Below are 21936 nucleotides of genomic sequence, written 5' to 3'. Positions count from 1 at the left end.
CATGTCTCTTCTAATTTGGTTCAGATATCAATTATGGTATTAAGTAGTTTCAATATTTTCGATCGTAGTTATAATCGTAATTTTTCGTATTAAGTATAGCGTCAATTATTGACCAATTAACTATTGATATTGAATTATCGATGATTTTTTAGTTTCACAGGAGTCTAAAATATGAGTTTCTTTTTTACAAAATATGGGCTTGTTTACATTAACAAAGAAAGAAAATCTTTTGGATAATCAACTTATTTTAATTTATAGAACAATTAAAGAGTTCAAGGTCTCTTTAATTTAGATTTATTTTTTAGTTTACGAAAATAGTTTATGCAAATTTTTACTAACAAAAAATGTATTATTATAAAGTTTTTTTTTTTCTTCAAAAACTACTTTAGAAAAGTTATAATAATATATAAAAACTTATTTATTTGCATAAACTGTTTGACATAAATTCGAAAATAAGTCAATACAAACAGACCCTTAGTCTTATTAGTTTTTTTTTTGTCAAATAGTTTAATAATTAAAACTCTGCCTCTTACAATAATTAAGTGGGAGATCACATATCCAAATTTCAATTCTTACATATAAAATATGATATCTCTGTTAAACTAGTCTTTTTTTTTTTTTTTATAAGCAATGACTTAGGCTTATTAGTTTAATCAATTATTCTTCATCCTGACTTGAGAAATTCTGATTCTTTGAAATTAATTAAATTATTTGCAACTGAGGATATTTCAAATTTCTAAATAAAAATTATTTAGATTTGTGGCTAAGTAAGTATACCTTCAAAACAAAACTAAAAGTAAATTTCAACAACATAGTTCAGATATTGATAAGAGTGCTCAAAAATAAGATCTAAGGTTCACACTTCAAAACCAAGACAAAATGAAAACTTTTTCAACCCAATACAATAAACCAAACGAACCAAAGCATAAAGTGATAAAACACAACCCCTATTATAAATATTACATTACACATAATTTTTTTCTTTTTTCTCTTGTTGATCCATGGTATCACAAAGTGCTAATCCTTTGGTCTCAGGCAAACTAAGCAAAGTAATACATGACAACATAATAACAACACCAAACACACCATAAGAGAAAACATCATTTTTCCTCCCAGCAGATATCAAAAAAGGACTAAAAATGTTACCAAAAACAATAGCTTGTCTCACCAACGACGTTGTCGTGTTCCTCACACTTGTCGGAAACAGCTCTATAATGTATATAAGAAACACATTATAAGCCGTACAGGCACTGAAAAACGATGTTAGTGCTAAACCGACTTTGATTCCTTGTACTTCTGATCCAACAACAACGCACATAACACAACATACGCCGCTCGCTAATGAAAATGCAAGAATTGATGGCTTTCTTTGCCGATTCTCCAAGAAATAGGTAGCGACACAAGACGGTATTTCCATTAAGCCATTGAACACAACGGCCAAGTAAATGTCAAATCCTAAGTTCCCAACGGCTAATGGCATACCAAAATAAACCATTCCAATTCCAATACCAAGCACCATAGTTGCAACCATTCTTTTCAAAGCCCAACTTCTCTCAAACAATTTTGCTATTGATGAGTAAAGTTGAAAAACTGAAGCCTTTTGTTGAGGGGGTACATTTAGCAATAAACTCGAGGTTAAATCATCATTTTCTTCGGAACTCATTCCTTTAAGCATTGCAATAGCTTCTTGGTTTCTACCTTGCATTAGAAGCCACCTTGGAGACTCGATAACAAAGAAATAACCAATGATTGAGTAAATTATAGCTGGAATTGATGTCCAAATATAAACATTTTTCCACGACGAAAATCGAAAAACATAAGCTATGCCAGGTAATGACGTGTACCCTAACGTGAAGCAAAAATATTCAACAATTCCAACGGTGAACCTCCATTCGGTGCTAACTTTTTCCGTTAACAAAACAAGAACACATGTTCCAATTGATGAACGCCAAAATCCAATGAGAAACTTTAACGCCGAGTAAATCCAAACATTGGTCGAAAATACTATGATGATTGAGGTTATTGACATTGATAAACAAGAGATAATTAACATGTTTTTTCTTCCTAGTGATGTATCAGCCAAAGTTGCTAAAGCAAAAGTACCAATAAGACAACCAATGAAGAATGAAGATTGTGGTAAACCTGTGATGAAGCTACTTGCACATTCAAGATTCCATTGAGATATGATTGTTTTTTGTGATGGTCCATCCCATGACCATGAAGATTTTGGGATTTTGCAGATGTTGGAATTTGATGTACACATGGTTTGATTTGTGCAATGCCATGTTGGGTAATCGTCGGTGTAGATTGTTATGAATGATTGTTGTGCGTCGAAGAACATTGCGAACGATACCAGAATGCATTGCACAACTTCTACCCATCCAAATGTTCCTAAACTCCTCTCTATCATTTCATCTGATGATGGAATCAGTTTTTCCTGCTTAGCAGAATCAGAAATTGGTAGAATTAGAACTTAATTTGTCATTTTAATTATTTGTTATGAATATTATTCTTTACTAACTCTAACTACTAACATATGTCTATCAAAATCAGAATTATGAAAATGAGGGTATGTATATGATGCTGCTTCATCTTTAATAACACATCGAGTGAGGGAATCACCAATGTAATAGGGTGTTTTTTTTTTTTGGATCTTAGTAGGGTGTTAATTTAAACTCTATAGTTAATAATATTTCAAAACAAACTCTACGAAATTAATTTAATTTTTGTCATTAGTAAGTGTTAGATTTTATATTGGGCCTAACTCAACCTTACAAAACCGGCTTGCAAGGTGAGGGTTGCCCAAGCTATACAAACGTTACACAGGCCATATCTCTTAACAATGTGGGACTAAATCTACCCCTTCACACCCAACACAATGAAGGTGTTGGAGGCTGCAATGAAGGCAACCCAAATGCCGCAATTAGGTGGATGGGGGCGGACCGCAATGAAGGCGGAATATCTAACAGTAAGTTCTCACTAATGAAAATTGTATTTTTATAAACTACTTTTTTTTTATAAACTATTTTGACAAACTTATAAATAAAATTTAAATAAAAATAACTCGATACAAACGGACTCGGTGTATATGAGTCTCACAACTATAAATTAAAGAAAAAGAAAACATCCAGACAGAGGAATGATTACATCCAATTAATGAGATTAAGAAAAATAGATAAAAATGGTATCGTATTTAAAAACATACCGTCAAAAAAATTAAAATTTAAAAACATAACATAAGTGGAGGATTTAAAAAATAATGAAATGAAAGGTATGGAAATCATAACAATATTTTAAATCTTGAATCGAGATGTTTTGTCGTGGATAATGATGATGATGATCACATTGATGCTGATTAAGTCCCTCATGATAAGCCTAAGCGAACCCCCACTCATGCTCTTTAGTAATAATATAGCAGAATAGCTGATAACTGATAGTTTATAGCTGAAAAACTAATAATAGTCCTAATTAGGTGCTATTATTATATGTAATGGAAGGATGAATGAAATAAGCATGAGAAATATTATTCATAACTTTTTGTTTTGTTAGGAGATCCTCTCGTTGAAGGAGTTTATTTTTATTTTTTGCAAAGGCCTTTCATGTTCAATCTAAACTCTCCAAATTAAAAGGCATCAAACTATACTCCTATATAATGAATAATGAATAATAACAAAAAAAATAATCAAATTCAAAGGAATAATAAGATCAAGATAACATACATCATCTATAGCTTTGATATCATCCATGGATTTGAGTGTTGGATCAGATAGTTCCTCAATAGATGCCATATATATTCAATTTCTTAATCTCTATTAGATATATCTATAGATATATTGGCCTCTTCTACTAAATGGAAGAAAGCACTACTTTCTCTCTTGCTACCTCACTCTTTTCATCTCATGTAGTAGTCTTCATCTTTTATAGTGCATTATTAATATTAATTGAACTTTCCTTATTCGTCCATAATTTAAATTCACTCTCCAACTTGGATTCACCATTTATGGAAATGTTTGGTTTAAACTTTTATTGCAACATAATTATATTGGTTGATGGTTGAAACGAGAGGGATGTTTCATAGTAGCTCTTAATTTCTTTTTTTGCCGCTTATATTAAGAAAAAAAATATCTAGTTCACTCTTTTTTTAATAATAGATAATAGATTGTAGATAGGTTCAAAATTTTCACGGTAATTTAATAGTAAATATAAAATGAATTGTCTCATTTTAATCAAAGAATAGTGACCTCATGCTTTAAGTAGGGATAGTGGTGTGGTGGACCACTTTGTAACCATTTTCAGCAAAGAGAGGCCAGTTGACATCAAAATAATTGAGAGACAGAAAGGAACCATTACTTTATTTTGAAGGACTAAAAACCTAAACTCTACGTCGGAAAGATTTCGCTCATTTGATAATTGTTAATATCGTTAGAATGAACACTTTTATCCGAATTTGAATTTGAGACTTCGCTGTTGTACGTGTAAATGTCTATCAGTGATTATCACTTCGCTTACGGGAAAAAGAAAAAACAACTAAACTCTACCGGCAACTTGATCAATTTTATGCATTCTTCATCCTTAACAGAAGCAAGAATGACCCTAAAATGGTTCATGAATAAATGTCAAAGAAACATTTCTAATTATACAAACGTTCTGTTACTTATCATACTGGATTAAAGATAAAAACAAATTTACAATTTGCAAAGTAATCCCTTCAAAAAGAAACACAAGCAATGCTCAAAAATCAAATCTCAAGTTTTCATTTCAAAATCGAGACAATCGGCACAAAGTCAAGAACTAGGTTAAATTTAGAATTCTTCCTATCAAGCAACAAACACAATCGACATGAGAAAAGCGTCATAAACATACAACATTACCATTTTCATACGGACATATCATCCTTTTTCTCTTGTTGATCCATGGTATCACAAAGAGCTAATCCTCGTGTCTCAGGCAAACTGAGCAATGTAACACATGACAACATGATAACTACTCCAAACACTCCGTAAGAGAAAATGTCGTTTTTCCTTCCAGCAGATATCAAAAAGGGGCTGAAAATGTTACCGAAAACAATAGCTTGTCTCACCAATGATGTTGTAGTGTTCCTCACGCTTGTCGGAAACAGCTCTATAATGTAAATTAGAAACACGTTATAAGCTGTGCAAGCACTGAAAAACGATGTCATCGCTAGCCCAACTCTAACTCCTTGTATTCCTGATCCAACAACAACACACATTATACAACATATGCCACTAGCTATGGAGAATACAAGAATCGACGGCTTTCTTCGGCGATTCTCCAAGAAATAGGTAGCAACACAAGACGGTATTTCCATCAAACCATTGAACACAACGGCCAAGTAAATGTCGAATCCTAAGTTCCCAACTGCTAAAGGCATACCAAAATACACCATTCCAATTCCAATACCAAGCACCATTATCGCCACCATTCGCTTTAAAGCCCAACCTCTCCCAAACAACTCTGCTATCGACGAGTAAAGTTGGAAAATCGAAGCCTTTTGTTTATTAACCGGAGCTTCTATTAAACTCACGGTCAAATCATCACCATTCTCGACCAGAGAAACTCGATTAAGCATTGCCATAGCTTCTTGGGTTCTTCCTTGCATTAGAAGCCACCTCGGAGACTCAGTGACAAAGATATAAGCAACAATCGAGTAACAAATAGCAGGAACCGAAGCCCAAACGTAAACCGTTTTCCACGAATTAAACCTATTGGCATATGCTATACCAGGCAATGACATATACCCTAATGTGAAGCAAAAATATTCAACAATCCCAACAGTGAACCTCCACTCAGTACTAACTTTCTCAGTGAGCAAAACTAAAACAACGGTACCAATCGTCGAACGCAAAAACCCAATCACGAATTTAAATGCAGAGTAAATCCAAACATTGGTAGAGAAAACAATGAGAATTGAAACTACAGACATCGAAAAACAAGACATAACAAGCATGTTCTTTCTACCAATTGATGTATCGGCTAAAGTTGCGAGAAGAAACGAACCGAAAAGGCAACCGATAAAGAACGAAGATTGAGGTAAACCTGTAACAAAGCTACTAGCACATTCAAGATTCCATTGAGATATAACTGTTTGGTGAACTGGTCCATCCCATGACCATGAAGATTTAGGGATTTTGCAAATGTTAGAATCTGATGAACATAAGGTTGAATTTGTGCAATGCCATTTCGGATAATCGTCGGTGTAGATTGTTATGAATGATTGTTGTGCATCAAAGAACATTGCAAACGAAACAAGAATGCATTGCACAAATTCAACCCAACCAAATCTTCCTAATCCCTTTTCCATCATTTCATCTGTTGTAGGAATCACTCTTTCCTGCTCAATAGAATCACTTTTTGTTAAAATTGGAACTAAATCTTCATTTGCCATTGCTAAATTAAAATTAAAATCAAAATCAAAACCCTATGCTATTGCTATTACTTTCAAGTTTTCAAGTGACTATGAATATATAGACAAAAATTGGTGTCTATGATTCAGATTAAACATAAATAAATAGTGAAAATTCAACATGAACAATAAAAAATTCAACTGCTACCAACACTATGGCGTGGAATGCGTGATTGTGTCCAATTTTATATAGTTAATTTGAATTTTATTTGATTAAATTAACAACAACGTGCACAAGTATGGTTGATTTCAATTTACTTCATCTGTATTCAACTATATCTATAATCAAAGTCAAACAAAAACTTGGAAATAGTGAAGTTAAACAAAAACTTGGAAATAGTCTTTAGTATTAATTTATTATATGACCTAAGAAAATGTAATGTAATGCATGTGACCAAATAATATAATAATAATAAAAAATAAAAAAAAAAAAGAAGAAGAAAGTCTCTAAGCAAGAAATTTTAGTTTGTTAATACATAATTAGGGTTAACTAAAATATGAAAGTAAATATGTAATAGTTTAATTAAAATAAAAAAATACAAATAAAAACAAAAAAAAGTCAGAAGTATCAAATGATTTTGATAGTAGTGAAGTAACAAGAGTCCAAACAATGAACAAAATTTAAAATAATACTAATAACTAAGTGATTGAGTTCAAGTGCTTAATAAACACGAATGGTTAGTCAGAACTCAAATTTGATTTTGAGTCAAACTCTAGATTACCAGAGCGAAGACCGGAAAGGTTAAAACCCTAATAACAAAAAGAATATAAATATTATCTATGTACCTCGGAAGAAGCATGGTGCATGGAAGGTAACTCCTCTATAGCCGCCATGAGGAGTGGTACGGTGGATCAGAAAAAATAAGATTGTATTGTGTTGTGTTTGTTGAGAAAAGAAAGCAAGCACTATCTTCTCTTTTGAAAAATGTCACTTGTGGTTTGTTTATATTTAACTATTTATGTCTGTAAGGTTTTGATTATGTGTCAGAAATGAATAGAGATAAACACGTGTTGACATGAAGTTGTTTTTGTGTGTGGAAGTGGAAGTGGAAGTGGAGATTTTCCCACAGGTCAAACCGCGGTGGCTTTTGCCGTTTGTGAAAGGTAGTGTGTTTCATATTTTTTTAGTATTGCTTCAATAATTCATTATTAAAAGTACTAGTATTTATTATTTTCATTATTATACGTCCTAAAATATAAGAATTATTTTGACTAAATAACATTATTCACTTATCTTGTTTTGACTATATTTTTTTAATAATATATAGATATAAATATTAGCATATAAAATCTTATTTGATTTATTTTGATGAATATTTTCAAAATATCTAACTTTTATAATTTTAACTAATAAATAATTAAATATATTAATTATCAAAATTGTGATTGACATACGTGCAATATTCAAACTCATTCTTATATTTTGAGACAGAGAGTATTTATTATTACAGGTGACCTCTCTCATTTATTTTAGGTGAGCTTCCACATACTAAAGATTTGGATCTTGCTTTCCTGCCGCCACAAAATCCCATGTTCACGTATTTATTATATTGAAGATGGTTGAATTATACTGCTCTCATCGTAGGGATGACAATGGGTAGAATATGGGTAGGATACTATAGTACTCATCTCCATACCCGTAGATTGAAAAAATATCCGTACACATCCCCATATCCGCGTGGGTAACAACTTTTGTCCCCGTCCCCATACCCTATGGGTACCTAGATACCCGGGTACCTAGGTACCCATTACCCATACCCGTTACCCGCATTTTTACTAAAAATAAATTGATCAATTATAAAATATCATATAATTTTAATAGAATTAAAAAAAATTTAAGATTTTAATATTGACTAATGAAAATTATAAACAAAATTATTACTAACATTATGTTAAAGTTCATATTTATGTTAAATATTCACATTATTTTTATATTATATTATAAATAAACATTTTTATTAAAAATATGTAATAGTTTAGTAGAGTTGTATTGTTTTAAATTGATTTACATATATTATAATATACTAATATAAATAAATAAATAAATAAATAAATAAATATTATGCGGGTAAGGGGCGGGGTGGGTACTAAGGTACCCGTACCCGCATCCATACCCGTTCATTTTTGTGGGTAATTACCGATACCCGTGCCCGTACCCAAAATACGGGTTTTTACCCTACCCGTTGTGGGTAATTTTTGCGGGTACCCTCTGGGTGTGAGTCAAATTGCTATCCCTATCTCTCCGTTCTAAAATACTCATTCCGTCCCAAAATATAAAGGAAAATTGGTCAACAAAAGTTGATGTATTTAGTCCAAATTTTTAACCAAATACATCAAGTTTTTTGACCAATTTTCCCTTATATTTTGGGATGGAGGGAGTATAATATAAAAAAAAAAATATCAACCAAAATTAATATATTAGGTCTATTAGTAAAAGAATATTACATTAATTTTTTTTGGTTTTCACCCTCTGATTCTTAGGGGAAGGGGACCCTAGTAGTCTAGAGTTCGGAGCGAGTTCTGACATCAAGTGGTTCTAATCCCCTCCCAAATGCAGTGGCGGGGGATCGAACCATGGTCCTCCCTACCAAGTTTAGCGTCAATCACCACTGAACCAACTAACATTTGGTAATATTACATTAATTTTTATTGACTAATTTTTACTTGTATTTTAAGAGGAAAATAATATATCTTATAATTAGAATTTTAGTTTTTCTTATAAAGTTTTTATTATTATTATTATTATTATTATTATCTATTTTCAATATCATACTATTAAATTTAGTGATGTTTCCATTGCTAATTCCAAACTAATTTGAACATATCAACATAGTTTCTATATTATTGACTAGATACATTACTTTTTCAATGAACCTTTGCTTATAATTGTGTCCGGAGGAATTATTTACTTTACTCTAGAGAGACATATCATCATGCTCATATATTCATACAATGTGGTCATAGTGCTCCTTTCCATGCCGGTCATGTTTATCCCCAATTTTTGAGTTAATAAACTTGTCCCTCTTCTATAAAAAATATTCCCTCTGTTCCTTTTTATAAGGCCTAGTTTGACAAAATATAAATATTAAGAAAGTTGATTTTAGTATTAAATTAATTGACAAGTTATATTGATTTTCCATATTTACCCTTTAAATTAATTGTAGTGCTTTGTATCAAACAACAAGGAATTTAAGGCTATTCAAAAAAACTATGTAAAGTAAATAAGGATAAGTTAAAAAAAAATAATTAATATCATTGATATTTGTAAAAATGTCTTATAAAAAGGGACGGAAGGAACGGAAGGAGTATAAGATAAAATACAAATTTAAATATTAATTTTTCATCCTAAAGTATTAAAATACAAATATATAGTATTATATTAGATTTTGTTTAATATGTACAAAATTAATTAGTTTATACCATGATGAAAACAAATGTAGTAGGAGTACATGCTTGTGGAAAAGTGTATTTTTAGATTTATTTGTTGTGTGTTGTTATTAGTTCTAGGACCACTTTGAGAACTACGAAGGAGTCACGGACGGTGCATATGGGCCTTCGTTGCGTGTTCTGCAACGGGGAAGCATTGCAGCAGTCTGATCTGATGAACACCCTGCCTCGCAGACCACTTTTAGTATTATTTTATGTACTTTATTCTTTCTAGTTTACTAACCAATTTGGAGTCAAATAAGATTATATGCACATATACACCATGGTTTCTCTTCCGACCTCCTCATTTCTTTTCTACCCCCTGAATTTCTGTTTTTGCTCTTGGAGGTACTTCGGTTTATACGAACCGATTTTTTTTGTCATGCTAAAAAATTTCGGTTTGCATAAACCGAAATATTGTGTTCTAATTTTTTTTCAGCTTTCCTGCATAAATTCAGCATGAGACCCTCATCGTCCACAATTTATTTGAAATACTAAACGATGTCCGATTTGAGTAAACGACCACTCGTTGGAAAGCTTAGGGTGTCAAGAATACAAATATAATTTTTGTTTTGAGGGTTAACTATCCAATTGGTTCAGTTTGACCAAATAAAGGGTACTGGTACAGAAACAGAGCATAAACTTTTCTCAAACTTATAGGTAGATTTTCTCATACTATACTTAATGAAATTTAACAATTCCGGTGTCAACCTTGTATTAAATTTTGTCTTATTTACACTGGATTAAAAATCATTAGCATACGACTTATATTCAGAGAGTTATGATAAATTTACCACAGGTATCTCTACAACATTTTGCAGAATCTTTTCTAAAACTTGTAGGTAGCTTTTCTCATACTATACTTAATGAAATTTAACAATTCCGGTGTCAATCTTGTAGTGAATTTTGTCTTATTTACACTGGATTAAAAATCATTAGCATACGACTTATATTCAGAGAGCTATGATAAATTTACCACAGGTATCTCTACAACATTTTATAGAAACTTTTGTCAAACTTGTAGGTAGATTTTCTCATACTATACTTAATGAAATTTAATAATTCCGGTGTCAATATTGTAGTAAATTTTGTCTTCTTTACACTGGATTAAAAATCATTAGCATACGACCTATATTCAGAGAGATATGTTAAATTTACCACAGGTAGCTCTACACGAATTTTCACATAAATTTTTCTTCTTTTTGGAGGGTATATGTTATTTCGGTTTATATAAACCGAATTTTTTTTTCCATGTTTAAAAACCTCGGTTTATATAAACCGAAGTTTGTTGGCAAAAAATTTTCATACCGCAAGGGACAAAATGAGATTTTTGGGGGGTAGAAAAGAAATGAAGGGGGACGGGAGAGAAAAGTTCCATATACACACATGTTTATGAGAACCCCATTTTGGGCCAGGTCAAGCAAGGCCCGAGCCTAGGACCTAAAAAAAATTGGGGCCACAATTTTTTTTGGCCCATCATGTTAAGATTAATTGATTAAGTATTTGTGCTGAGAGTTTGTTTACATGAATTGACGGTGGCCCTGTTGGTTAGCGTGCGACTTTCTTGTATTTTTCGAAGAACTTTTCTCTCCCGACCCCCCTCATTTCTTTTCTATCCCTGAATTTCTGTTTTTGCCCTTGGGGGTACTGCGGTTTATACGAACTGAAGGAATTTGGCTAATAAAAATTCGACATCATCGTTTTATTTGTATATCTATATATATTACATAAATGTTGTATTTAAAAGTTATTTATATAAAAATAAATTTATATGATATAGTTGGTTTATTTAATTTCAGATTTAGTTTTGAGCGATGATCAAATCAAGAGCTATGCACTTGCAGAAATTGAGAAATTGCTCCAAAGTAATTGTGTCAGTCTAGAGGATTATTCACCAATGTCAAGAGCTATGCACTAGCGAATTGTTGACGGCGTCTGGAAACCGGTTGATATATGATAAGTTGAATTATGACAGACAAAACACTACTAGAAAATTCGCTTTTAGAGACTGATTTAGCGACCAAAATAATTTGGTCTCTATAGAGACCGAATTAGAGACCAAACTTCGAGTGTGAAAGTCAAAAAGCAAATCGGTCGCTAAATCAGTCGCTAAGTGACCATAGAGACCGAATTGGAGACCGATTATTAGCGACTGTAAAGTCCGTCGCCATTGGACTTTTGCAATATTCAGTTCCAAATTAATTTAAATAAGACGCGTTATAGATTTGCATTTGAGTTATATCTCTTATATATTTATAAGGTTGCTAACATAAGCTAAACCTAATTTTATTCCCCTCTAATTTTTCCTATCTTTTTATTGTGGCTTTATATTTAAAAAAAAAAATACAAATTTGTTTACAATAAAAATCGAATTTGCATTTGCTTACAATAAAGCTTTTCAACTACTAGAGTATGTGCTTCAATCGTGATAAAAGTTAGGAATTCTAATATGGTAACCCTGTTTTTCAATAAATTTGAACGACAATCTTCCTTATCTCTTATATTATAAGCTTGCTAAACATAAGCTAACCGTAAACAAATTATAAAAAAATTGGGATATGACGAAATGTGTATATAATTTTTACACGTCCGATTACAAAAAAATATTTACTCAATTTTTTTTTACAAAACATGTCTCATTTTTTTTTTCTTCATTGCCACTATTCTTTTATGCCAAAAAAACCATAATTCAATTTATGTGAACTTTTAATATTTAATCAAAATTTAAAATAAAAAGTAAAGACAATCTGTTAAACATATTAAGATATATCTTTCGTCGTCGTCGTAATATATCATAATTTCCGTTATATGAAAATCATCAAATTATTAAAAAGGTCGTGGTATATGTTCACAAGTATCTTAAAGGGTAGTTTCATTTCACATTTCTCCTATCCAAAAAATTTAAAGAATCTATTCCTCTCTCCAATAATGATAGAAGGCCAAATGACACAAGATCCATTAATTAAGGGAAAATATCAAACACACTAAGAAATTTTAATTACAAATCTTAATATATATATTTTTCTTGATAGAGATCTAAAGAAGAATTATTATTATATTATATAATAAACATCCAATAATGTCTTAGAAATTGAGTGGTTTCAAATTAAAGAAAATCAATCCCAACCTAAATTGGATCATTTTGGAAGAAAGATGGGATTTATCAGTTGGTTTAAAAACAAATTTGTCGATCCCGTTGTATTGGTTCTCCAAGGGTATACTATATTAATGTTCTTGTTCTTTCATTATTAATGTTTTTTTTTTGTTTCTCTAATGATACTATATTAAGTTTTTCATGAAATGTTTTTTTTTTTAATTAATTTCTGTGTTTTCTTTTTTGTTCAGTGGTGCTGAACCAAAGCAGTTATCTTTCTCTGCTGCTCTTGGAATTACACTTGGAGTCTTTCCTATTTGTGGTACGTTGTTAATTTTGATGTGACTTAACTTTTTTTACCAATTTTGGATTTTGGATTCTTTCTTTCATATATCTTTCATCATATATGGCCATGTTTGGAAAAATAGCTTATTACTTAGCTTATAAGTTATAGTATAAACACTCATCATGTAAGTGCTTATTATGAATAAGCTATTTCTATAGCATAGGATAAAATAAAGTCAAACTGTTTTTGTATAATCTATAAGCTGTTTTTATAAGCTATCCTGGAGAGTTTATAGAAATAAGCTGAAAACAACATATGAACATGTCATAAGCTGTTTTTGTAAGGTATTCAGGAGAGTTTATGGAAATAAGATGAAATCAGCTTATGAGCATGTCATAAGATGTTTTTGTAAGTTCTTGCAAATAGTGTCACAAGTTCTTGCAAATAGTTCTTGCAAATAATGTTTTTGTAACACCGCCCCTTTATGTATTGGCTATTGCGGAGCATCTCCAGGTCATTTCATGAAAATAGTTCTTGGCAAAGACAAAAGACATAATATTATCTTTTTACGAACCAGATACATCAATTATTCAATGAGCCTGAAAAAAGAATTTTTGCTTATATATGAGACTAGAGAGAGTATATTTGTAGGAATAAGTAGTAATTGATAATTCTTTGTTAGGATAGATGTTGCTTTATGTTTTAATTTGGCTGAACTTTCTGTTCTTGGTCCGTCCTTGTAGATAGGTTTGAGTGTACCCTCTAAACTCTCTTAGTAATACGAGTGAAATTCACATTGACTCGATTAAACTACATGAGCACTTATTTGAAACAGGTGTCACTGTGTTCCTATGTGGGATTGCTGTAACACTGCTTGGATCCTTTGTTAACGCTCCCATTTTGTTACTTGCAAACTTCATTGCTACTCCCATAGAATTGAGGTAACTTATGTTTCACATTCTGCATTTCTATGGCAGTGCTGTCAAATAGAAAATACCTGAATTTTAACACACCACTCTTGTTCTGCGATGCAATTTAATATGGATTGATCATTGATGTCAAATAAGGCTATAACAGCACTGTAGCTCTATAGCACAACCTAATTTTAACAAACCACCATTTTCGTATTGCGATTGGCAACATAGCTCTATGATTATGTTCGTATGATATCTTAACTATGTTGATGTTTAAGTCCTAATTGAAAGTTTTATTTCAGTTTGATCTTACCGTTTCTGCGCTTTGGTGAATTTATGACTGGTGCACCTCATTTCACTTTAACATCCGATGTTTTAAAGAAAATTCTTACCGGCCAAGCTTCAAGTCAAGTCCTACTAAGCATTGTCAACGCGGTAGGTTACTGATGCCATTAAATCATATAAATGATTTGATTCTTCTGAATTAGGAGCTTACTTTAAATTTACAAAAGATATATAAAAGTAAAGTATCAACTACTAATTATGGGCACATATTTTCATGATAAATCCGTGTATTTTTTATCAATAGAGTATATTAGAGTGGAAATGAACTTCGATCCTTACAAAGAGAACCCAAGTTCGATTTCTTAGAAGACATTCTAGTTGAGAGGTTGTTAAACTTAAATCTAACAGATAAATTGTCATGCCTCAGCGTAATCGAGTTGGAGACTAGTTCTATAGTCAGTCTATAAAGGGTGGAAGCTGTGGAAACCTCTCTGTACTCTTTTGACCTTTGAGATGTTCAAATAATCACTTTTGAAATGATTTGTTTATCATTTTTTCTTCCTTATTTCAGTTATTAGGGTGGCTAGTTGCATCACCATTTATTTTGGGAAGTCTTTACATGATGTTTATACCATGCTTCAAACTTCTAGTTCGAAGACTAAGCAGTCCTCCTTCGAGTCCAAAGATGCCACTCCAACCGCGGTCTGAATTTGGTTTGAAGGTATGGGATATATGACAAATAATCGCTACATTTGTACTCATCGAGAGTGATCAATCATTCACATGTTGTCTTGTTTAACTGTTTCTCAGTGAAACAACATATATAGCTATGCAAAAACAGTACTCAATATACTGACAATGTAAAAAAGTTTTACACACGTATTCGATACGGACAAGTGACTCTCAAGTGGTTGATTTGTTTGAAGATGTACATACTTGACTCATGTATGAGATGACCCTTGAGGCTACACAATTCAGTTATGTTTTCAGTTTTTGATATATTGTAAGTATTTATCAACTTTGGGTACATTTGTTGTCAATAAATATTCTTCAAAACATGTTTTCTATATAGTTACTAACTTACTATTCACTGAATTTTAAATCTTTGATAATTGGATTTTATTTTTGTTTCAGAAGAACTGGTGTTTTTTTTTTAAAAATTATGATATAATTTACCTTAATTTTCCACTATATCCTGAGAACATTAATGATCTTTGCATTGAAAAGTGAGAATTTGTAAAATAATTCATAATAAAGTTAAGGTTATTTTGGTATGTACAATAAATCATTTCTTAATCCGTGTACAAAAACTTTAAACTACCAAAAAACTTTAAAGTAAATATGTTTTTCAAAAAATCTCGAAAATATAATCTATAAATTATTGAATGTCAAAATCACTTTTTTATTATCGGGAGCAAATAGACTCGAATAACCAACAAGATTAATAGTTAAATTTTATGAATCTCAAGTATTTGTCTAAGGTGTTGTATTTTGTTTGAAAAGATAGAAATGGAAACACAAAAATGATCAAGTGACTTCAAATTTCAATTTTTTAATGTAACCTTCAACATCATAGAAAAATTTGAATTAAATGTTGATAAATGATACATAACTCTCATATAATGACAATACTACAATGTAAAGAACCATAAGGAAAAAGAAATCCATGATCTTGTTGCAATTTAGCACAAGGAATATATCAAAGATTTCGGCGTGATGCTGATGTTGACGGTTTGGTCCCAATACTCTCGCATATCTCCATGTTTCTATTGGTTGTTTCTCGCATTTTCTCCCTCAACATTGATGTGGTGAGCGCTGATCACAATTTCTCCGGAGACATTTTGAATGACAGTGGTTTCTTGATGCCTAGTAGATCTTGAGTCAGAGAATTCCATTGTTAGTGTTTCTTCATTGCTTTGTTGCATCTCTATTTCTTCATTGCTTGTGGCCTAATATGGTTTCTAATGTCAACAATTAATCAATTATGTCTATATATAATCCATCGATATATGTGTTTGTAGCATCTTGCAAATACTCCATGACCAACAATTATCAACTATGTAACAATAAAATCATCGGGTGAACCGTCACTTTAGCCCCTGAATGTGCGGGGCGGTGACAGTGACACTAATCTCTTAATGTATCAAAATTACTAAAACATCTTTGAGTGTGTCTTCTAGTAGTAATTTCATGGACCAACATGACTCACGGAATTCACACCCCTGTCCTAACTAACCAACAAAAGATACATACGAGGATCAAACTAACTAACAAAAGACACTTCAAGTGTGTTTTGGTAATTTTGATAAGTTCAAGGACTATGATGATAGCACTCACACATTTAAGGACGAAAAACTACTATTTACTCTAAAATCATAATAGGTGCTGAACAAAAACCTTTAGATGTATCGAACAAAATTATCGAAATTACTGTCATCTACCTGCATATTGGATGTTTCTGTTGAAGATTTAGCAGTAGGTAGTAGCGACAGACGACAAAGAGGGCAGGTGCTGTGGCTGGAAAGCCAAAGATCAATGCAACTCATGTGAAACGTATGCCCGCATGCAGGTATTTGTTGAAGTCTGTCGTCTGATTGGTAATCCAAAAGACATACTGAGCATCTGCACCAATAGTTTCAGATGAGGAAAATGAAAGACATATCAATAAAATAAGCTCTCCAGAATAGCTTATGAAAAAAACTTATAACTTATACATAATAACATATATGATAAGCAGTTAAGCACTTATGCTATAAGGGCTAAACTAAATTGTTTATCCAAACAGGACTTAAACATCAATGCAAAACATACCACCTAAGCAAGTTCATAAGCAGTGTCTGACAAAATTGTAACATATTTCTTGCCAATGTCAACAAACAAATATCAAAACAGATTTTCTGAGTCATGCATCGTTTGCAAGTTAGAACGTTAAGTGCTAACTCCAGAACATGGCAACGTTTTCCTGTCCTAAAGCATACCAATATCTACAAGTTTACAACATGATGAATTCTTGACTATATAAAGAGAAACAAAGAAGTCATATTGGTAAACATCTCTATAAATTAATTTTCTACTGTCAGTATCCTTAGCCATAAATTTGCTTCAAGTAAGTTGTTATTTCAAATTCCATGTATGTTGTAGTTCTGATAATATCTAGTCTCACAAAGTCCTATTACTAATTGTGTTTTAAAGGACATTTGAAAGATTTTATCCTATCATATAAACACATGTATAAGTGTTTATCTTCATAATTGTTTTCAGTTTATTTTCAAAAGTTTATCGCAATAACTTACTGTGTATCTTTGACAAAGAAGCTTTCATTGTACACAATAATAGGCAGCATCTCTCTCAATTCTTTATTCAACCCCATATCAGACTGCCAAAAAAAGAGGATATAATTAAAGAAAGTTAAACAAGTTAGTTTTAATTTAACATTCTTAGAATTCGGAGTTGGGCTTAACTCAACCCTACAAAACTGGTGTGTAAGGTGAGGATTGAGACTTCTTAATACACTCCCTCGCGCCCAACACTATTGGACTTGGTGCGCAGATATAAATGGTGGATGGCCCTATCAGAAACCTGATAGCAAGCGGCCCAACGGATTGTGGAGGAGGCTCTGATACCATATTAAAATTGGGAGTTGGGCCTAACTCAACCCTACATAACCAGTTTGTAAGGTGAGGATTGCCTCTACTTTATAACAATATATTCAGACCATCTCGCAAGTAAGACTTCTTAACAAACATGACAGGGACTATATCTACCATATTGCAGGTTTAAGTTATCACTATTCACTTTGAAGTGAAGTATTTCTAATTTACTATGCACTGAACACAAAGACTTTCCATTCACTGGATTAGGGCGTCATCCCCTCACTCTAAATTTTCGATTATAAAAAGTAAGCTACTTTTGCACATTCTGCTATATATCTAAGCCTAAGAAACTGACAACAAGACACTGACACAACACTTCATATTGAAGGTGTGTCCACGACATGCATTGTTGTCCGACGCCAACACAACAGTAATAATGCAAGTGGGTATATTTAATTATTTCATTTTATCAAATTATTATCAGTACCTACATGTCAATGTCGTGTCCAATATAGTACATAACTACCATCTACAACTACTTCAAAGATTTTGCACATAATCTTTGATGCATATTCCTTCTGGTCTCATATTATAGGTCAGATACATTAGTTAATTATTGAAACTAAAAATTGAATTTTTACTTACCGGATAAAGTAAATAAACAAACACAACCAACCTAACAGAACATGAAAAGTACAATTAGAATAAGAAGTACTTACAGTTGAAATTGCATTGTTATGATTATGTTGTAGAACAGAAACAGACCTCATCCTAATAGAAGACCAATCAACTCTTCTTGGTCTCAAATAAAAAACATAGAAAAGAAAAAGAAGAATCAAAGTGAAGAAAATTGGAACAGAGAATATAAAAGCTCTGTAAAGCTTCAATTCAGCTACTCCAGAAGGATTAGATCTGTTGGAACAACAACCTGAATCGTTATTATCTATGTCTGAATCATTAGAAGAAGAAGAAGAACCTTGAGATTCAGACATTATCAATAGTTTCCATATAAAATCATGTAACAAATTATAAACTAACTCAAATTGGTTTTTGTTTGAAGTGAAGTGAATTAATGCATTATTAAATAAGTTTAATGTTGAATAATTTCATGAGATTAGATTGGTGTGTATGTGAATGCATACCGACAAAAATTTAATTAAAAATTAGTAATATACGATTTCTTATTTGAAATTATAGGCTGGCTTAAGTTTGTGTCAATTTCTTATTTTACTCTCTTTGTTCCACCATTAACTATATGCATTATTTACAGTATATTGCTTTGAGCATAGATGTTGTTGAGTATTTTGAAAATATCAAATTTTTTTTATTATATAATTAAAAATATTAATTGTTATAGTTATGAATTAACATGTGTGAAATAGTCAATTGACTCACTCATTGTGGGACGGAGGAGGTAAGATAATTCTTGAAATTGCAAAATATATAGGAGATTTTTTTTCTTCCTTAAATTAGTTATCATCTGCGTGCAACTATAGAGACTAATCTCCTGAATTTGTAGCATGCCCAAAGTTAGAGATCGAACACAAAATCTTAATTAATTTAGAAAGAGATATGTGCCATACCATCTAAGCGCTCTTGAATATGAGATTATCTTTTTTGTTGGTACTCCTTCATAGATGTTCATTTTGGATTTTTGATAATTTAAGGAATTAATTAGTTGTGTTTATTTCAATAATAAAATGAGTTTTTTTATATTATTTTTATATTTTTTATAGAATGTCATTACTAATTATAGTTAGTGGAATAATTTGTTCAATTGAAATGTAATAAATAAAAAGAATCCTTACGAGAAAAATGATATCTTGATGATATTCTAAATAGATAAATAATTTGAGATGAGAAAAAAACTCAAAAGTAAGTAACCCATATTGTGAGAAGGAGGGTGCTCGACTATAAAGCTCTGATACGTGACACGATACCGATACGACACAGATACGGCGATACAGAAAAAATTTCAAAATTCTCGATACGATACGGCCGCGATACGTTATTTAAAAATTAAATTTTAAATTATATATATATATATATGCACAATATATAAACATAACTAAAATCGATAATGATAAAAAATTAACATTCAAATTACTAAAATTGAGCAAACAAGTAACAATTACAAATCTTAAGTTAAGTGCTACCCAAAAAGAGGAGTGAAATGAGTAACTTAACTGGTTAAGCTAGTTAGAGTTAAGGAGTTGAAGATCCAGGGTTCAAGTTCCGATAAGGAGAAAAATTAACATAACAATATAATACACTAACAATTTGCTTATAAAAAAAAAGTACTACCCAAAGACATAGTTGGTAACATAATACTTTAACATTCAATACTCAAGAGAAAACACAAATTGTATCAGTCTTCTTTCCTACGATTCCATCATCAAAGAACATTAATTGTCCGGTACTTTTCCGATACGCGTATCGGATAAGTATCCGACACGTATCGGTTATATTTTTTTTTTAAAAAATAATAATAATTTCCAATACTTTTCCGATAAGTGTATCGGAGAGTATCAGACGAGTATCGGTATCGAGTACGTATCGGACACAATACTTCGTCATTTTTAGAATATCGAGGCTTCACATGTGCTCGAGACTATTAATGACATTAAATTACACTACCCATTCACTTGTAAAATAACTTTACAGATGTCCTTAGCAAAAAAAAAATTTTAAAAAAAACAAAAAAATACCCTGTCAAATTGAATCCGGTTGCTAGGAAATAAAAATGTGGATGACATGACAGTAGACCATTGGAGTGTGCTTATAGAATGTGTTAGAGGACGTGACTCTAGTACTCCTCTTAAGAAGAAATAAAAATTAAGCTAAATTATAATTTTAGTCATTTATTATGTAATGAGTGTTGGACATTTTGATCTTCTAAAATTAAAAAAACAAAAAATACCCTGTCAAATTGAATCTGGTTGCTAGGAAAAGAAATAAAAATGTGGATGACATGACCGTAGACCATTGAAGTGTGTTTATAGAGTGTGTTAGAGATCGTGACTCTAGTACTCCTCTTAAGAAGAAATAAAAATTAAGCTAAATTATAATTTTAGTCATTTATTATGTAAGGTAATTACCGGTCAAAAATGAGATGTATGGGTGGGTGCAGCTATGGACACCTCAGTATCCACCTTGCCCTATACTAATATATATTTACATTTTTTATTTTGTATTATTATTTAAAAATATATGTATATAAATTTTAAAAAATACATTATTATTAAACTATGCATATTTTTATTAAAATAAAATTTATTTATAAATAATGCACAAACAATCTGAATATATTTACAAATATATGAAGTTTAGCATGATTAATAATAATTTTGTTTATATCTCCATAAGTAAACATTAAAATTTTTGAAAACATTTTAATTCTATTAAATTGATATAATATTTTTTAATTTATCAATTTATTCTTAGTAGAAATGCCGGTGAGTATGAATACTTAAGTATCTAGAGGGTACATGTATATATACAAAAGTTATTATCCATGCACATATGAATCTGAGTACGAGAGTAAGTATAAAGCACGCTACCCATCATTTGCATAGGAGGGAGAGTTGTCATGTTATTTTTATTATTTTTGAGGTTGAAATATTGCATTTAGAAACAGTGGTTTGCATATTGTGTTCCAAAGTTGTTTTCTAATATCTTTGTTGGTTTCTAACTTTTTGCATTTTAATTTTTTCTGGCAAAGTTTGGCATTTTAATTTACTGCTGGTTTCCAAATATTGTTTTTTTTTTTTTGGTTTACAATGAGCTGGGGATCGAACTCATGACCTATAGGCTATAGCGTACTATCCAAACCTCTCATCACTAGACCAAACCTAACGGCTTCCAAATATTGCATTTTTATTGTGTTCCAATTACAACATCCGCCCTGTCCCATA

The 21936-nt window shown here is 31.3% G+C and overlaps 4 protein-coding genes across 4 annotated transcripts; 1 reads left to right on the top strand and 3 right to left on the bottom strand.

Annotated features, from left to right (window-relative positions):
- Positions 1-774: 774 nt before the first annotated feature.
- On the bottom strand, positions 775-4079 carry LOC123924340 (organic cation/carnitine transporter 3-like). Its single transcript, XM_045977201.1, has 2 exons — positions 3720-4079; positions 775-2437 (listed from the first exon to the last, which is right to left on the bottom strand). The coding sequence occupies exons 1-2, from the start codon at positions 3786-3788 to the stop codon at positions 965-967; spliced, it is 1542 nt and encodes a 513-aa protein (XP_045833157.1). The 5' UTR covers positions 3789-4079; the 3' UTR covers positions 775-964.
- A 713-nt stretch (positions 4080-4792) lies between these two features.
- On the bottom strand, positions 4793-7378 carry LOC123924339 (organic cation/carnitine transporter 3-like). The gene is made up of 2 exons (XM_045977200.1): positions 7211-7378; positions 4793-6352 (listed from the first exon to the last, which is right to left on the bottom strand). Exons 1-2 carry the CDS (start codon positions 7256-7258, stop codon positions 4877-4879), a joined length of 1524 nt encoding a protein of 507 aa, XP_045833156.1. The 5' UTR covers positions 7259-7378; the 3' UTR covers positions 4793-4876.
- A 5358-nt stretch (positions 7379-12736) lies between these two features.
- LOC123923336 lies at positions 12737-15456 on the top strand. The gene is made up of 5 exons (XM_045976022.1): positions 12737-13065; positions 13196-13266; positions 14066-14171; positions 14447-14579; positions 15001-15456. The coding sequence occupies exons 1-5, from the start codon at positions 13004-13006 to the stop codon at positions 15163-15165; spliced, it is 537 nt and encodes a 178-aa protein (XP_045831978.1). The 5' UTR covers positions 12737-13003; the 3' UTR covers positions 15166-15456.
- Positions 15457-15953: 497 nt separating this feature from the next.
- On the bottom strand, positions 15954-19101 carry LOC123923335 (RING-H2 finger protein ATL7-like). Its single transcript, XM_045976021.1, has 4 exons — positions 18742-19101; positions 17723-17805; positions 16871-17051; positions 15954-16378 (listed from the first exon to the last, which is right to left on the bottom strand). The coding sequence occupies exons 1-4, from the start codon at positions 19012-19014 to the stop codon at positions 16196-16198; spliced, it is 720 nt and encodes a 239-aa protein (XP_045831977.1). The 5' UTR covers positions 19015-19101; the 3' UTR covers positions 15954-16195.
- Positions 19102-21936: the final 2835 nt, after the last annotated feature.

This window comes from Trifolium pratense, linkage group LG4 (assembly GCF_020283565.1).
Source record: "Trifolium pratense cultivar HEN17-A07 linkage group LG4, ARS_RC_1.1, whole genome shotgun sequence".
NCBI lineage: Eukaryota > Viridiplantae > Streptophyta > Magnoliopsida > Fabales > Fabaceae > Trifolium > Trifolium pratense.
This window is presented reverse-complemented; position numbering and strand designations above follow the sequence as displayed.